Below are 19546 nucleotides of genomic sequence, written 5' to 3'. Positions count from 1 at the left end.
CAATCCATTTTGACCAACAGTTAAAATGGATTGGACGTCTATCGCCGTCAATGGCACTGAGACATGAACATTCATAGGCAATCCTTCTAGTTTAAAACAGTTAAATGTCTATCGTGGTCAATGGCAGGCAAGGAGAGAATAAAAATCAGATGGGTTGGAAAGCCCCGCAGCATCAGACGTGCAACCACTATAGTAACGCTAGGAGGCGTCCGAGTGTTTCATGGAGAGGCAATATGTGCATGGCGGTGTAGTCTTCATTCACTTCCTCGACTACAATCGCTGCTTCCTGGTTACGAGGGCGAACAGGAGAGGAAAGCACTCAGGTCTTATTTGACTAACCATTTCGAACAGATTTATTTGAAATCTGCGGCGTAGACTTTTAAATAAATCTTCAGACATAATCAAGCGTTGATGACACGACGGCACTCATGATAACATAAAAGGCCGACGCTGCGCTTGGTGAAAGATGGCACATTGAACGGTAAAGTTACTATCTTACAGCTATATTATAATTCACTTTTTATTTGTGGAGAACACATCCACGTAACAGTATACAGTATTTTAATTCCAAAATGAAAAGTATTTCTCAAGTGGGTTAAGTATGTTGTTTACTATCCTTACAGCGCCACGTCACTGGACGGAACCCCGGAACTTAGAAGAACCCCGCCGTGGCACTCCAAGTGGCAAAATAGTGACATTTTGTCGTTTCCCTCGCTTTTGTTTGCTGATACATATTTGTCGGGTGATATTCACCTACCTGAGTCAACTGTTCCAAAATGACGGCGTCCAACTGGGGTCTCATCATGAACGTGGTCAACAGCATCGTTGGCGTGAGCGTGCTTACCATGCCATTCTGCTTTAAACAGGTACGTCCAAAAAATTGCCTGCAGGCGAATTTAAAATCCGCCATTTTATTTTAACAAGGACTTCTATAAAGATTATTCCAGGTCTGCTTATAAATACGGTAGTTGAATGACTAGAGTGCTCAATTTCTATGAATAGTGTATTTAAAGGTCTGGTTTCACTAATAATCATTTTAAACTTTTAAAAGGTCAACTGGCTTTTAAAGGGAACCTCGGACTTAGACTTGTTGGCTCTAATAAGCCACAATTGTTCTATTTTACTAAAATATGTTATTAGAAACACATAGAATATTGCCATTGATTTAAAAATCTATAATATTGAGCACATGTTTTGACCTACGGAGGGCGCCATGTTTTTATATCTGCAATGGACGCTCAGGGTGATGACGTAGATTCCCACCCAGATAGCAGACCGACATTGAATAAACGTTGATTTTCCATCAAAATCATCAGTATGGTTGACATCGAAATTTTTCATGTCAAGTGCCGTTGTAACAGCGTTGTTGTATGGTATGTCAGGCGATGGTTTGGTTAACATTGTTTTATAGTTGATGAACTAATGTTGACAAATAGTTGATTTATGATTGACCGGGAAATATGATTGAAAAGTCATTGAACTATGGATTAGCGGGCGTTTTGGTCGAAAACATAACATTGATTCAGCATTGATCCAGTATTAATCATAATAGAAATGACTTTTAGGTTTTGTAAGGATTTCAACTAGGGGTGTGACAAAATATCGAAATGGTGATATATCGTAATACTTTGTATCCCAAAAGGTTATCGATATGCTCCTGCTAGAATCGATATATCATTTTAAAAAGGTGTCAATGTCTTTAAAAAGAAAAAAAAAAGGAACCAACAAGTTGCTACCAACATCTTCCTCCGTAATAGTGTCTCTAAGGCTGTCTTGACGGTGCTCGACACCCAATCCATTTAGATTGGGAATGCTCATTCATTCGAAACCAGAGCATTCACATTCATTCTGTCAGATTTTCAGGGCTGATACAGTGGGGAGAACAAGTATTTGATACACTGCCAATGGGGTTTCCCATTGGCAGTGTATCAAATACTTGTTCTCCCCACTGTAGGTCCCTTGGTGTTCATTTTAGAGCATTTACAGGTCATTTCCTTTTGAGTTTGTGTCACTGCCTATTCATTTGGGTGATTCCCAGGTCACTTCCTGTTCTGTAACACAAAATGAACAGGAAGTGACCCATAAAATACCCCAAAATCAACAGGAAGTAACTGAAAATCAACGGGTAAATGACCTTTAATGGCTCAAAATTACCTCATTGCCTGGTATTGGCTGAAACTGACGGCCATAGACGTTCAATCCGTTTGAAGTGGAGGGGTGGCAGCGAATTCGTTCATTCGCTGCCACCCTCCCAGTTCAAATGGATTGGACGTCTACCAGTGATAAACTTATTCCAATTCACAGCAGAAGCTTGTTTTTCTGTTTAGTAGTTGTTTTTAGAACATCCTAGAATGATTTCCTGACCAATGTATTGATAACCGTTGTATCGCCATATCGTCAGATCATCGTTATCGTGAGCTTTGTATCGCAAACCGTATCGTATCGTGAGGTACCAAGAGGTTCCCACTCCTTTTCAATGTTGAAACAACATTAATTGAGGGTGCAAAAGTGACATTGATTCAACGATTGAAGATCGACAGCGGAATGTTGATCCAACATCTTTTCAACGTCTGCTATCTGGGCAGATCAACGCTGAATCAATGTTATGTTTTTGACCAAAATGCCCACTCATCCATAATTCAATGACTTTTCAATCATATTTCCCGGTCAATCATAAATCAACTATTTGACAACATTAGTTCATCAACTATAATGGGCCCCTAACGATTCGATTACGATTACGATTCAGAGGCTCCGATTCGATTATAAAACGATTATTGATGTACCCCCCTCCATTTTTTTTTTTATTTTTTTTTTTTATTTATTTTTTTATACATTAGTTCCAAAATTGTTCAAAAATACTCTCAGGCTAAACCAAACTACTATTTCAGTATCAAGTTAACATATAGCAGTAAACAAATATTCAAAAATAAAAAACTCCAGTCCCCATTCTGTATCAGCAGCTTTAAACTACATTCAATTAATTTAATGTTGTGAATCAACTGTTAAAGTTGTTAAAATTGCTCCCGTTATTCCATAATTTTCCTTTTGTCTACTTTCCACATGTGAAAGTTTTAAAACTATTTTAAAGATAGATTCAAGTCAATATTTTACCGATTTAGGAGTATTTTAGATAAAAAGTTAATTAGGTTTGCTTGGAAGGTTCGCTACAACAGCCTTGCAGGGAAGTGTACTGCTTTAAGATGGCGGCCGTTTACTAACGCCCGTATCTAGCTTTTTGTAGGTGTGCTGCTAACGCTACTGAATCTATAATGCATCTAGTCGTATATAAATGATATCTACCGTAACATTATGTGGATGTACTTTGTAGCAGCTTTTCGGCAGCAGTCAGGTATGTTGTGTTTTTTTTTATCTCGTGGCATGAGTTGAGCTAGAGCCGTGAGTTGAGCATTGGCATTACCCGAGGGGCCGGGTAATGAGAAGCATGATGTTTAGCTACTCTCGCTCCGTTCCTCATTGACCGCGCAGCGTGCTGAGTGTGTTGTACTTCTGCTTTACTTGGCATATTTCAATAATCGGAATTTGGATGTTTGTGAATCGTTCTCGAATCTTCCACGGCCGAATCGCGAATAATCTAAGAATCGGAAATTTTGCACACCTCTAATGTTAACCCAACTATCGCATGACATACCATAGAACAATGTTGTTTCAACGTCTCTTGACGTCGAAAATTTCGATGTCAACCATACTGAGGATTTTGATGGAAAATCAACGTTTATTCAATGTCGGTTTGCTATCTGGGTTGTCACTGTCACTCGACGAATAGTACCAGTGTTCTGCCAAAATGTCCTACATCGACGAAACGAGCTACCTGAGGCTAATTTGACACCCCAAGTACTACCGTGCGCACTCAACTTGTTTTGTTCAGATGCATACAGGCAGAACGTACTAAAATGCCTGTGTTTCCCTCTCATATTTTAAGCATTGTGTTTTCTTGTGTTACGTAGCTTTAAAGCAGATTGTTGATCTGTTGACCACATTAGTCACGTGGCATATTCAAACGACCCTTAATTAATAATACTACATCTGAGTATTTTCTTAAGACATCTTTAGTATGTTGTCTGTATACATTTAAACAAAACAAACTGAAAGCGCACGGTAGTACTTTGGGTGTCAAATACACATCTTGTAAGACGTTTTGCCAGTGTAGCACATTTTGGCAGAACACCGTTTCTTCTACTCTCATCTCGTTTCATCCAGTCTTTCCTGTTCACTTTGCTTTTACTGCTCGTTTTGTGAAATATAGATAGTGCTTTCATTAATGTTCTTCTCGGGTTCAAATTGAAGCCCGGCAGCGTAACCATGTGACGTCACCGCCCTGCGACGTCAACGACAATGGCGACCTGCTTGTTAAACTAATTTTACAAATTGTATAAAACAAAAACATCAAGCGAGCTTTCAGTATCAAATTATTTTAACTCATAATAACGTTTATATCCGTGCATACCTTTAAATTTTACTGTTTGGCTATTCAGAATGCCATTAATGCAAAGCAGCAATCATACAATTGCACACATGCCCAAATTTTTAGTAAAAGTTTAGTAAGTAACTAATTTCCTGCCATTGACGGCGATAGACGTCCAAGCCATTTGAACTAGTCTTCTCCCAGATCAAGGATGGACTCAACGTCTGTCTCCGTCAATGGCAGATTGGTTAATGAAATCCTATAGATTTTGAACATTAGTTCCAAGCTCTCAAACAAGTGCGAACTGATAAATCGGCATCTTGTCAGTCACTCCTTTCTCATTCAACTGAATAGTGAAGTCTCAAAACGTATGTTTGCTTTCATGTATCGTTAGACACTCACATGCTGTTATGGAAAAAATGACAATTTTGGATTTTCTTTTTGGTTCCTTTCAGATGATTATGAAAAAGATCTCGCTTTTAAACAATCTACTTTCCATGTCTGGGAGCGATATGTGTCAATTAGAATTATATCGTTGTTTGTTTCAAATAAACACAACTCTCTAATCATATAAACAAACATTGCTTTTATAGTAGACAATGAAGCTCACCTCTGGATTTAACCGTGTAAATATCCCTTTGGGTATTTACTGCCGTGATTATCTTGTTGCATTTACTAAGAAGTTAAATGAAGCTCAGTAGCCTCTCAATCCTAAAACATGAATAGTCAATGACTTAGCCCAAGGTGCTGAAAAAGTTGTTAGCATAGTTTCGCCAGAGTCTAATTAAAGAACCACATTAAGGATCGAGGAAGATAATTAAGGGTACTTCCAAAAACTACTTACAAAACATACTTAATGATGAGGTTAGCTTGAAAAGTTAAGTTTCTGAAACGGACAATCATTGATAATCCTTAATTGAAGATAAGTTGACCTAACAATGCACAGGGAAAAAATGACAAAAATCTAGTCAAAACTAGAGGAAATCCAAATAATATCAAAGTCTATATCTTCACTTTTATGATAATATTACATGTTAAACGTGTTCTTAACTGTGCATACTAGGGGTGCAACGGTTCAGTTAGCCCACAGTTCGGTTTGAACCCCGGTTTTTGGATCACGGGTTCGGTTTCGGTTCGCGTTTTGCTTTTTTTTTTTTTTTATTTTTATTTTTTTTTTTTTTAAATAAAAAAACTGCCTTTATTTTGCTTTTAAGAAAGTGAAATAAACACTTAAAATGTAAACTTTCGACTGTTAAAATGCCTCTTCGCTCTTTGGCTAGTGTAGTGACTAACTACTGAAATACACACACAGTTGTAAAAAAGTTACTTGGCAAAGTAACTGGTGTTTCCTTTCATGTTTTTTGTTTTTTTCATTTTTTTCAAAAAAACCCAAAAAACATAGTAACCTTTGCTGTGTTTGGAGGTTATTAATGTTGTGAATAGTCCGTTAAAGTAGATAAAATTGCTCCCGTTTTTGCATTAGTTCCCTTCTGTCTACTTTCGACATGTGAAAATTTTAAAACTGTTTCATCCTTTAAAGATGGACTCAAGTCAAGATTTTGCCGATTTAGGAGTATTTTAGATAAAAAGTTACTTAGGTTCGCTAGGAAGGTTCACTACAACAGAGCCTTTCTGAGAAGTTTACTGCTCTAAAATGGCGGCTGTTTACTAACGCTACCGAGTCTGTCATTTCGTATGTAGTTCTATATGCATGAGATATCTAGGCGTCGATTGTGGGCTGTCGGCTACAGTCAGGAAATATTGGAGCCACCTAGCCTAGCATCGCGTTTGCTACAGCGTCACAACAAACACTCTTCCCTCTCCGTGTCTCTGACTTTTCTGGCGTCATGCAACCAACGTATTAACGTACATTGTCTCGTGGCCTAAAAGGGTGACAAAATCCGAACGGAGGAAAAAAAGACGTAATGCACAAAAAACGTACACATTTAAAAATCAGTGCTCACTTGTACAAATTACGTCAAGACCGTACAACTTGACAGGTATGAATTATAGTGGACCGTCACAGTTGGGTAGTAGCACTCTGTAGCACGGGACGTCCAGCTATCAGTGGTCAGGGCAAAACTATGTGCTTTAGCGAAATCATCTTCAATGGCTTTGCGTGCCATTTCATAAATGTCGGGGATTACGTTGTTGGAGAAATATGTCCGCGAGGGAATAATGTAACGTGGGTTAAGCGTTGCAAATTAATTAACGAAGCCCGCCGTGTGTTTTTACTGGTGTCCTCTTCGGGGAAGTCCTGCTCTGCGCAAAATTTGTCAGAACACAGGCTGAGGTGCCAGAGTCATGTTATAAGTGTTGCCATTAGCATAGGGAATAAGTGCTGAGCAATGCTTGAAAGTTTTTTTTTTCAATGTTTTCTCTCCGAAGTGTTGCCACACCGCAGATTTGAAAGAGGCCGGTGCTTCCTCAAAATTCGGTCTCCACTCCTCCGCTCGCCATAGCGTTTTGTTTTCTTTCTTGTTTCACTTTCACTTCGCTCGTAAGCGAGAGAGGGCGTTTATCTGCTTCTATTACACAGCTGCTTGACAGCGATCAGACATATACTTGCGGGGCGGGAATTTCTCCACAGCTGTACTTCACGTCACACACAGGCACACACAGCTCGACCAATTAATTCCACAAGCGTTTGGAATAAATTAATTGCAAAACCGAAAAGGCGCGGTTCATAAAGGCGTATTGAACCGTACAGGGCGAACCGTACGGTTCAGCTTTGAACCGCAAACCGTTGCACTGCTAGTGCATACATATGCATATTTGCTAAAGGAAGGACAACGTTTATTTGTTTAAACTCAAACATGATCTTATCCAGTGTCAGCTCCAGCAGGACTTGTTTCACACGTACAAAGTAACTTCTGAAGAAATGGTCTTTGTTTGTGAAAAATAGAATAGCTGATTATTACGTACGAACTTGAGTTGCTAACAGAACCCCACTGTAATGTTACGGACTCCTTGTCGCATAATGTCTGAAAGGCCACAAATAATGATCAATCTTGTGAGTTGGAAGGTTGTTCAGTGAAAGACGAACAGTGGTAAATGCAATGATCAATACAGTAGAAATAGCTATTGGAAATGTATATAGGAAAAGATGTTTTAAAAATAATAATAATAATAATAATTTCAGGTGGGTACTATAAATGTACCCTCAACTTGATGTCATTCACTTCACATGATGTCCTCACTTGAACTTCTCAATTTTTTTCTCAGTGTGGAATCGTGCTGGGAACGCTCCTGTTGTTCCTTTGCTCCTGGATGACCCACAAGTCATGCATGTTCTTGGTTCACACAGCGAGCAATACAAAGCGAAGGACCTATGCTGGATTAGGTGAGTAGTGATCTTGGGAAATATGAAGGAATAACATTTTTAGTTCATCACAGTTTATTCGCCTTTAAAACTATACACATGTTTATATTATATTTTATATACTTATATTTAGAGCTGTCCCGACTAGTCGACATAGTCGTCATCGATGACGTAAATGCGTCGACAAGCATAACATCCCGTCGACGATTAATGAAGAGTTAAAAAAATATATATGTGTGGAAAGTTGGGAATTTCGGGCGCTCGTTATGCAACCGGCGAAAGTGGCACAAAGCCAAAAAAGTGCACCAGAGTGGCCAAAACATTCACTTATTTCAACGAAATAAAGGAGGGTACACTGTTGTGTCCTGTTTTCAATGCCAAGCTTGCATACCAGGCTGCGTGGGCTGTGAATGAACACCTAAAGCGCCGTCACCCAGTTTTAATTTTGGAAGATGACAGGAGACAACAAGCTGGCAGATCGTAAGTTAATCTAACTAACTAACGACATGTTTTATTGAAGTTGCTAAACCTGTCGCGAGATGCAATGACTCCATTTATTGCACAGTAAATAAAAATGAGGGCGGTAATTTTCACGGCTGCGTTTTATCGCCGCGTGCGTGCGTGCAGATTTGTGCGTGCGTGTTGATGGCATATGAGACTAGACTCCTGTTCCTTTCACAGATGTTTATTGGTCATCAACACATCGTAGAATTAAAGTTCAGACATATAAAATAAGGAAACACATCTGTATTAAACAAACACTGTTAACGTCAGCATTGCTACATTGAGGCTGATGGGGGGAAAAAGACAACCTACTTTAGCCTGCTATAAAACATTGGCAGTCTTCTCCAAAACGCAAACTTGCGGTAAAAAGGTGACACGTCATGTTTCGTGTTTATTTGTACTTTAATAAAGAATTTAAGTTTTCCCCAAAAAATTTAGTGCATTAATAAGCGTCAACAAAAATTTAATTGCTAAATTAGTTTTTTTTAAAAATTATTAGATTTGTTGACTAATCGTAAAAATAGTCGGCTGACTAATCAGGAGAAAATTTGTCGTGAATATAATATAACTTATATTTGGAAGAAATGATACTCATACCTCACATGCGTGTTTTTGAATAACTATTTTACGATCATTTCATCTATCACAGGTGGTTCTGTGACGTAACTGCCAGGTGAACCACTGTCCTGGCATTAAATCATATAACATCAACAAATGTATTAGATTATATGTTGTTGCAACACAGCAAAATGCCAGTATGTCTAGTGTGTTTTTAGTGCAACATATGCTTTGTTTTGGCGCTGGTATCAAAACAGAAAGATTTATTTTTGGACATGGCCATGTGTTTGCACATAGATTATTCTCACGCTGACGTCACATTTGTCTTTGCAGCTTTCCACGCTTATGGAAAACCAGGAAAAACACTAGTGGAGACTAGGCAAGTCTATTTGACACACATATGAACAAATGTAGCCAGATATCTATGAACTTCAACAATTTTTAAAGAAAGGACATTGGTTTGGAGATTTAAAAATAAATATAAGCAATATTTTAAAGTGAAAAAAAGTATTTGCATGCCCATTAGAAGACAAAATTGATTTTAACTGCCACTTGATGTTATGTTTTTGCAGCATGATAGGCTTGATGTTGGGGACCTGCATTGCCTTCTATGTGGTCATTGCAGATTTGGGCTCCAATTTCTTTGCTCAGCTGTTGGGTTTACAGGTTTGGAATTTTAAGCGAATATTAACGAACAATATTAAGAGACCTATAGCAAATTACAATGTAGTTCTCAAATACATCCTGGTTGTTTTTTTGTTTTGTTTTTTCTCAAAGGTGACGGGCAGTTTTCGTGTGGTCCTGCTGATTGCTGTTTCACTCTTTATCGTTCTTCCTCTGAGTTTGCAGAGGAACATGATGTCATCCATTCAGTCCTTCTCAGCGATGGCACTCATGTTTTACACATTCTTTATGTTCACGGTAAGCTGGCCTCGACTTTGAATGTACAAGAGAAAAATTTGAAGTTTTTTAAATTTCAGAGCAGAGCTACAGTAAATGTGACATATCTATTCCAATTATTAAACACAATGCTGTTTGCACTCTTTTATTGATTACTCGCTTCAGGGTGAAAACTATTGCTGAACTTTTTTTTTATTAGCAGATGTACTCTTCATGGAAAGATACATCAATAATATGTATATTAATGTAGCATTGACATAACAACTAAACAACTAATGCTAAGCTGTTTTTCCTTTTTCATTTCAATACTTTTAGAGGAATTTTGAGTTCAGCAACTTTTTCTGCCTGTTTTAATGTGAATGTGTGTGATTGTGAACTTGCGTGTCTCCAACTTCTGTAGAATTATTGCTTTCCATAGGTGACATCTTGGAACACTTTAGTAAAATGTGACTGGCGTTTGAATATGCAGACCCACCCTGGTACATTTAGAGCCCTGAAACCTCTAACAATTACAAATCTTCTCATCCCTCCCACTTTTTCCTCCTTTTGACCCTTTGTGTCTTGTTTTCCCCTCATTTTGACTCTGTGTGCTCCCTGTCTGATTACGACAACCCCATTCTGCAACTCCCCCCTCTCCTGCCGTTCTCCCTGCTGCTCACGTTGTAGATAGTGTTGTCGTCCCTGCGCTACGGCATAGTCTCAGGCTCCTGGGTGGAGCGGGTTCACCTGTGGCGCTTGAAGGGCGTCATTCAGTGCCTGCCCATTATCGCCACCACCTTCTGCTGTCACCCGTAAGTAGACCATGGGACCCTTTAGGAGGGCAATAAAGTGGGTGAAGGTGCAACTTTTGGAGCCTGAACTTCATTACCTCGTCAAAAAAGGTTCTTAACTTTGACGGTTTTTCTTCATGTCTCGGCTTTTTCTCACGCCGTGTGTGTGTGTGCGTGTTTGGCTAGAAGGAGGCGTGTTAAAAGTAGAGTGAAATATTTGGACCCTTTTTCATCATGGTGAAAGGCCTGGATATAGTTGCAAAATGTTGGAAAGTGCTTTCCCAGATTAACCTCCCAACCACCTTCCATTTTTATCCATTGTATCGTTTTGTATTTTATTGCCATGCTATTCATTCCCATCTTTTGACTCTGGCAGGTTTCTGTGCAGCATGGGGTGTTCATGTCCTCAATTCTGGTTCTGTCTCGTCATGAGTTATTAAATGCATGGGAGCAGCCCCTCTTTATCTCTTCTTCCACCTGTCTTTATTTGGTTTGCGCTGTAACCCCAACTCCCGCCCTCCTTCCCCTTAGATGGTGCTGTCTTCATTCAAACACGGGCTGCTCAGTGGCTGGTGGCTAGGGCAGGTCAATGTGGTGCGCTGGGAGGGGGTGTTTCGCTGTCTCCCCATCTGTGGGATGGCCTTCGCCTGTCAGTCGTAAGTACCCCTCTGCCACTGGACTGTAAATGTCTCACAAGCTTAGTGACGGACATATAGTAGTCCTGGTAGACCCTCTGGTGGATTGATGGTCACAATTCTCCACTGGTTAAATCTTTCAGGGGAAATGGATTCTGGGTACTGCATGAATCTTTGCATGAATTCTGAAAGCCACTATGGGGATTTGAATCTGGCAATTTACAGTGCAAGAAAAGGAATGTGTAATTGCACAAATAGGCTACTAACTATGCTAATGTGCATTGCAATTACAAAGTAACTGGAGCAAACAAGTCACTTACCTCGCTAATAATTTTCAACTATAAGACATTATAGTCAAAGGGAGTTTCACATGTATCTTTTCATTCTATTAATGTTTTTCTTATGCCACATTTTTCATGTAGCATGAACGCATTTAACTTCTTTCTCACCCATCTCCATGCTGCCTTTTTTTTTTTTGTCATTTATTTTAGCCTCCACAGGGGGTTGTTTGAAAGTAATAAACTTTAAATGCAGACTTTACTATTAAATGTAGGGAGTGTTCTTAGGACTGAGATTGTGTGAATGAGAGAGAGGTAAGTGACAGAAGGGGGTGACTAAGATTAAGATCCTATTAAGTGATTTATGAGATTTTTCTTCTGAATGCATTATACACATTTGAACGTAATAGCTGAAAAATGTTTAAAGAATTGAAAAAAAGCAAAAACTACCTAGTGACATATTTCAATTATTTTAGACAACTGCTGAAACTACTAAAATAGTTTTACAGGTAGTGTTCAGTGTTTGACAGAAACCAAGATTAATTGGAATGTTAACAAGGCATGTTGTGTTTTTTATGAAAAAGATCATGAGGATCGGTAGGTCAGGCTTTTCAACAATCGGTGATAGGCCAGAAAATTGTGATCGGCGCACCTATAACTTTAATAAATATACCAGTACCTAGCAAACCATTTATGGTGCAGCAGGTAAAGTACGTTCATTTGCAAGTCAGTTGTGCACACATGCTTAAAGCGGAAGGACGTCCACTCTTGCGCGTATATGTTCATATGTCCGAAAGCCAGATCCCACGAGTGCCGCTGAGTGATATTTGGCAGGATGATGTGTTGGCCCGTTGTCAGGTGGGAGGCAGGAGCTTCGATAGATGGCAGGCAGTCGAAGCCAAACCACTAATCAACACGCTGGACCGGAGCCCTCCTACAGACACACACTGATGCATTCACAGGCTGATTAAATAGCTCTCAGCACATTGGAGTTTTATTACATTCGCGAACTGTGTTTACGCCGCGTTACATCATTACTTAACATTGCCATTATGACGGAATGGGAGCTGGCCCTCTTGTTTTTTGACTTAAGGGTTGGGTTCTGATCGGCAATCAGGTCACACATGGGCAAATACAGTACATTGTCAAATAGTTGTGATGTCTGGCCATTACACTTAAACTAAGTTTGAGAACTGTTAGGAACCTCATTGAGAGTTAATGGTTTGTGGATTACAAATGGAGCAGGAGTACTTCACACTATTTGTGTATAAGCTTCCAAGCATATGAGTGAAATAGAAAAAGACCAAATGAGATAATGAAAGTTTTGACTACTCAGCTCTTTCATTTGTGTACATTAAAAAGTGAGACTGAGAGAATTTCTAATTCTTTAAAACCTGTGAGCTGTTAAATATCCACCCATAAATTCACCGGTAAATATCACCAAGGCACCACGCCCCTTCTTCCAACAATTTATTGCAGTGTGCAGACGAGAGCAACTGTGAGAAGTAAAGCAGCAGACACCTTAGACAGCCTTGACTAAAGTCACCTCCTTCTGTCACACACGCACACACACAAATGTTCTTCAACACCCTTTCAGTTGCCTTTACAGCATTTGCGTCCAATGCTTTTTAACACAATTTTTATGTTTACTTTGTTATAATTCTGTGCTTGTAGATTTCCGCTATTAACAGTATTTCCACTGTGAAAATTTAAACTTAGCCACCGAGTAAAACTTGCTGCAGTCTGTGCTTGTACAAAATCTATGCTGACTTAATAATGTAGTTATTCATTTATGTTACATTGAAAAAGAGATTTAAAAAAAGAGAATGTCAAAGTCAATGCAGGTCAAATACTTTTGCTGGCCATGCAAAATGATTTGATGGGCCAGATCTGGCCCCCCTACCCTTGACTTTGACACATAGGCGAAAAAGACGCTTATTTAAGAATACCAGCACTGATTTAATATTGACTTGTACCGACTGTCATCACTTAATACTTCACTTTGGTCGATAAAACACCTAGCACATGAATGCAGCAACAATCCCATGTGTTGGTTCTATCAATGTATGTTTGTAGTCTATTGCATGCTTGTCTCTCACAGTCAGGTGCTGCCGACTTACGATAGCCTGGACGAGCCGTCCGTCAAACGCATGAGCACCATCTTCACCTCAGCCCTCAACGTAGTCACAGTCTTCTACATCACTGTAAGTGGAGACACACTCACACTTGTCACACACAGGCTAGAATCTAGCATCTCAAATTGCGTGAACGTGTCATGAAAAGGATTCACTGCCATTGTTCAGGTGAGACATCATTAATAATCTGGTTTTATTTGTGCTTGATGGCTGTACAGATAGCTAAGTCAATCAAGGAGAGTCATTCCGGGCACGTGAAGTATTGTTTTTTGTCGAGAAGATCAAAGATGGGAAAAGTAATAATGCGGCAATGGTGCTATATAGCATTGTCTCAAAGCACACAAGCGTCTAATCAGATTGCTCCAATGTCATCGCTTAAAGCCACACGCATAGTATCGAGAGATTGCTGTACTACAAAAATTCAGAGATATTGGGCTTTCAGGTGAAATTTCAAGATGTCCCTAAATTGAACTTGACCGACAGTGGTATGAAAAAGTATCTGAACCATAAAATCACCATCAAATGTGATCTGATCTTTGTCAAAATCACACAGATGTAAAACAGTGTCTGCTTTAACTAATACCACCCAAACATTCATAGGTTTTCACATTTTTATGAAGATATCAAGCAAACAATGACAGAAGGGGGAAAATACGTAATTATGTGAATCCTCTGCCTAAGGAGACTTAAAGGGCAATTGAAACCAATTTTTTCCAAACAATTTAAGTCAGGTGTGTGCCCAATCACTGGCGAGTGGTTTAAAGCTGCCCTGCCCACTATAAAACACACACTTGGTAAGAACTGTCTTGATGAGAGGCATTGTCTGATGTGCATCATGGCTCGTTCAAAAGAGCTGTCTGAAGACATGCGATCAAGGATTGTTGATTTGTGTAAAACTGGGAAAGGATACAAAACCATCTCTAAAAGTCTGGATGTTCATCAGTCGACACTCAGAGAAGTTGTCTACAAATGGAGAGAGTTTGGCACTGTTGCTTCTCTCCGAAGTGGCCGTCCACCAAAGATGATTCCAAGAGCGCAGAATACTCGGAGAGGTAAAAAAAAAAAAGAGTGTCTGCTAAAGACTTACAGAAATCTCTGGCACAGTCCAAGCACACATCAACTATATGTAAAACTAAAACCAAAAATGATGTTCATGGGAGGACTCCATTGAGGAAACCACTGCTGTGTAAAAACAGCATTGTTGCTTGTTTAATGTTCGCAAAAAGGCACTTGGACACTCCACGGACATTTTGGCAAAATATTTTGTGGACTGATGAAACCAAAGTTGAATTGTTTGGGAATAACACACAACGTCATGTGTAGAGGAAAAATGGAACAGCTCACAACATAAACACTTCATCTCCACCGTGAAGCATGGTGGAGGGATTATCATGATTTGGGGCTGTTTGCTACCTCAGGGCCTGGACAGCTTGCAATCATTAATGGAAAAATGAATTCAAAAGTTTATCAGGATGTTTTGCAGGAAAACCTGAGGCCCTCTGTCAGACAGTTGAAGCTAAAAAGAGGATGGATGCTGCAACAAGACAATGATCCAAAACACAGAAGTAAATCAACTTTAGAATGGTTTCAGAAGAACAAAATACACGTTCTGGAGTGATCAAGTCAAAGTCCAGACTTGAACCCCTTTGAGATGCAGTGGCATGACCTAAAGACAGCGATTCATGCCGGACGTCCCAGGAATCTGACTGAACCACAGCAGTTTTGTAGAGAAGAATAGGCTACGATTAGTCCTGATCGATATGCCAGACTGATCTGCAGCTTACAGGAAGTGTCTGGTTGAAGTTATTGCTGCCAAAGGGGGGGGGGGGGGTCCACAAAATATTTAATGTGATGGCTAACTTACTTATTTTTCCACCTTCTGTCATTGTTTGCATACTAGCCTCATCAAAATATGAAAACCTATAAATGTTTGAGTGGTTTTAGTTAAAGCAAACAGTTTTTTTCATCTGTGTGATTTTGACAAAGATCACATTTGATGGTGATTTTATGCACAAATGTGAGAAATTCAATAAGGTTCAGATACTTTTTCTGACCACTGTACATTTATGACAGAATTTATGAATTGGAAAAGTGTTGGTTTTTTTTTTTAATGTGTAAGTATATTAAAATATATTATCTTTGTTCCAGGTGGGTTTCTTTGGCTACGTCAGCTTCACAGAGAACATTGCGGGCAATGTGTTGATGAACTTCCCTTCCAACTTGGTGACAGAGGTCATCCGGGTGGGCTTCATGATGTCCGTAGCCGTCGGCTTCCCGATGATGATCTTACCGTGTCGCCAGGCTATCAACACCATGCTCTTTGAGCAGCAGGTAAAAGTCTGTTCCACTCCACTCACAAACAGTATAGAGGAATGCTTCAAACGAGCAACGTACATGTTTGCATTGCTTGATAAGAAACTGCTGAGTCATTCTCGATAGCTTGTGACCAATGTAAACACAGTCCTCCTCAAATACTGTAGGAACTCAGCTGTGACCTCAATTTCAGCTGTTTTCCTTTTATATCCACACGTGAGTGTTGGTACATAAACACAGCTGACTTCAGTGCCATACATTTGGCATAAAGGGCAGAGGAAATGCTAACTCAAACAGTTGTCAGAGTCAAAGCCTTAGGCCAGATGTGGTCTGGCACATAATTTTCTTAAATACAGTACTTTTACTAATAATGTAAATTATTCTATTCACATGGTCTTTAATTATCGTCTCTTATCCTTTGCAGCAAAAAGATGGGACATTTGCTGCCGGTGGATATATGCCGCCTCTACGCTTCAAGATGATCACCCTCAGCATTGTGTTTGGCACCATGCTGGGAGGCATTCTCATACCAAACGGTACATAACCTACGTGGGTACCGCTCGTTGAATGGAGGTCTCGAAAGGTGCACGTGTTTTTTCGTGTGGGCAGACTCACCAGACACTTTAACGACCCGAGTGAATGTGACTTTATGAGTCAGTGACTGTCACACCGGAACGCAGTCCTTAAATCAGGGCTCTAACTTTTATTTCCTTTCAGATGGGAAGACAGTGGATTGGGGTGGGGGCTGTTATTCCCGCAGGCTTTCATTATAACAAACACGAGCACACGCTACAATTCAACATTCATGCTACTGTATTGCTGCTGACTCTGCAGCAAGTTCTCGCTATGTATTGGTCTCACACAAAGCTCTAAAATGGTGGAAGACTCGTAACTGTTAGAATGACTTTTCTTGCATTCATCCTTTTTATGGGGACTGTGTTAAACATTTTGATAGGTTGGCCACACAAACAAAAATGCCTGTGCTTGGCTTTTTGTGTATCTAATCCAGTACTTCTCAAATGGTGGGGCGCGCCCCCCCAGGGGGGCGCAGAGCGATGCCAGGGGGGGCGCGAGTGACCTCGGGGAACATGCTTTTTTTTTTTTTTTTTTTTTTTTTTTGCCGTACTAGAATAAAGTGTACTTGCACATCCACTCCGTGGGTGGCAGTGGCGCTCTCATTTTCAAAGTGCGTGCAGTATTTTTGAAGTAAGCAAGAGCACACGGAAGAGACTCATGCAGAGCTGGACTCACGCAGCGACCCACTGTCTTTCTCACGTGTCCGGCCGAGAAGTGCCGTTTTCGGCTTGGGATCGTCACGACCACCGCCCTCACCTACGGTTCTCCCTCGGCCGCCGAGAATGCGCTTTTTTCGGGCCGTTTGCCTTTGACTTTTAATATAGTGGGAAATGAGGAAAGACCACTGTTTACTGAGTCTAAAAATGATTATAGCGGAGAAGCCAAATCAGTTAAGACGCCACTTAAAGACATTAGACCTCAATCTCATTGATAAACCGCTTGATTGTTTTTCAGCGAAAATGTGCCGAATATTGCCAATTGTCACAATCGTCCCGCTTTGTCAGTGTTATATCAGTAAACCAGTGAGCACTGTGGTGAATCAGCGAAAATAAAAACTTTCCTTCTGTCCAGAGACCTTTCCCCCCCCTTCTATTCAGTTTTGTTTTTTTTCGGTCAAATTTTTTGGCATGTTGTCCTGAAGAGTAAATGTTTCTAATCAATTTGAATTTGTTATTATTTACTGATTTTATTACATTTTATTTTTCAGTATCAAATGGTCAAAAATGTACCTTGAGTGTATTTTTACAGTTTGGATGTGACTTTTTTTTTTTTTTTTAACTTCAGGCAAATTGATGCGCATTAAGTCTTTTCTGTTACAAGCAACACAATGTTAAAAAAGTTATACTTTATTATAAGTTGATCTATGTTACTTTTTTTCTTTAATAGAAAAAAAAGGACACAATGTTAGGCTGAGGCGTACTTATAATAGTAATATAGACGAATGATACTATTTACAGTGGCGGCAGAGAGTTGGGGGGGCGCGAAACATTTACGTCTTCCTTGGGGGGGCGTAACAGAAAATAATTGAGAAGCACTGATCTAATCAGACTAATAGACTGAGGAGAAGGGAGGTAAGGACCCTGGGGAGAACAGACACTAAATCTGAGGGAGACAATATGCTATCCGTCCTCTGGATAAGCGATGGTTTTCGGGGGTCTGACATCCAGCCAACTCAGTCGACAGATACAGGGGGTGGGCCAAGGGCAGTCTGCCGCCAAGAGCAGGCTGCCAGGGATGGAAGCCCAGAGCGAGGGGCTGGGCGGCAGCTGATTATGAATGGCAGTTTGAATGGAGCTACAGATAAGAAGCATGTATTTAGGGAGTAAGGGACAAATCCCCTTTGCCATTGTTTATTGTGACAAAACCAGGTGACTTTATTGGTGTTTACAACCACCTCACTGTATAAAGCTGATCCTTCAAAAGCATACCCAGAGCTCAGTTGTTTTTAACATTTCATGTTTTATCAGTGTTGTGTTTTTGCTACCTAGGCTTTCATTCTTTATCCCTTCGAATCACTTTTACGGATACTGCTGATGAGAAACGACAGTGAGAATGCAAAATGACCCTTTCTACGATTGTGTGTCCTTAGTGGAAACCATTCTGGGGCTAACTGGGGCCACCATGGGTAGCCTTATTTGCTTCATATGCCCCGCCCTCATCTACAGGAAGATCCAAAAGAATGGCATAATCGCTAAGGTGTTACATTGAGACTTTTTGTAACCAAATTCTTTAATTAAAAAAACAAATCATTAACAGCTGTTTCCTCTCACTCACTGGCCAACAGTTGGTGCTTTGCGTGGGTCTTGGCATCCTTCTTATCAGCACCTTCACCACTCTATCCATCTCAACTCAGGACCCCGTCACCAAAGTTCAAGCTCCACCCCCTCCAGCACCTGACAAGAACAGCATACCACTACAAGACATCATTGAACTGCATGGTAAAACAAACACGTACACTTGTGCTGTGTCACATGGGCATCGCCAGACATATTTCATTGAGGCATGTGCCCCTGTATAAATTTCACCAGTAAAAAAAAAACAATACATTGGCGTTTCAAGTCTACATAGCATATTCTACAGTGCCTATTTAATATGGTCGTACAGTATTACTCTATTTACTCCATTTACACAAATCTGCACATGGCTCCTTAATATCGTAATTTATGCACGAAACTTTGACTATGATAGGCAAATGAGTTGATACTTCCGCGATGCACCTTCGGGAGATATGCTACATTCATGTGTGTCAGGAGATCTGAGTTCCCAAATTGGAAAATCATTTTGATGTGTTGTAAAGTTGTAATGTGGGATAAAAACATGGTTACTACCAAATAAAGAGTAGCCTATTTCAATGCGCCAACGATACCTCACAATTTGAGTGAGTGTTTGTCGCTTTTTATAAACACCATGTAATAGAGAATCATTTTTTCGATTACTCCAACAACACGTGAATGCAGCATGAATATTACGGCGCGTGTGTCAATCATACAGTCGACATTGCAAATTACATTTCCCACCTGTTTTACAGGTGAATGCATGAATTGTGAATTTAAATGGTTCAACTTTGCTCTTTAACAGGCAGGTAACTTCGGTAAACTACTCTAGTCGTAAATTGAAGTAGCAGATTAG

The 19546-nt window shown here is 39.9% G+C and overlaps 1 protein-coding gene across 3 annotated transcripts in view; it reads left to right on the top strand.

Moving 5' to 3' along the window:
• The first annotated feature begins 270 nt into the window (after positions 1-270).
• Positions 271-19546, top strand: part of slc38a10 (solute carrier family 38 member 10) — a 32421-nt gene continuing 13145 nt past the window's right edge. For 2 of the 3 annotated variants that reach the window (XM_057826121.1, XM_057826118.1), the window contains exons 1-12: positions 271-481; positions 624-866; positions 7652-7769; positions 9144-9189; positions 9383-9476; positions 9588-9731; positions 10377-10501; positions 13495-13597; positions 15677-15859; positions 16266-16377; positions 18507-18613; positions 18702-18855. In XM_057826121.1, the coding sequence (XP_057682104.1) occupies positions 777-866; positions 7652-7769; positions 9144-9189; positions 9383-9476; positions 9588-9731; positions 10377-10501; positions 13495-13597; positions 15677-15859; positions 16266-16377; positions 18507-18613; positions 18702-18855 (1276 nt within the window). In that variant the 5' untranslated portion in view covers positions 271-481; positions 624-776. Of the gene's footprint in view, positions 482-623; positions 867-7651; positions 7770-9143; positions 9190-9382; positions 9477-9587; positions 9732-10376; positions 10502-11011; positions 11137-13494; positions 13598-15676; positions 15860-16265; positions 16378-18506; positions 18614-18701; positions 18856-19546 lie in introns of all 3 variants that reach the window. The other variant, XM_057826120.1, reaches the window with a different exon arrangement.

This window comes from Corythoichthys intestinalis, chromosome 21, assembly GCF_030265065.1.
Source record: "Corythoichthys intestinalis isolate RoL2023-P3 chromosome 21, ASM3026506v1, whole genome shotgun sequence".
Taxonomy (NCBI): domain Eukaryota; kingdom Metazoa; phylum Chordata; class Actinopteri; order Syngnathiformes; family Syngnathidae; genus Corythoichthys; species Corythoichthys intestinalis.
Note: the sequence above shows the minus strand (reverse complement) of the source record. Positions and strands in the feature narration are given on the sequence as shown.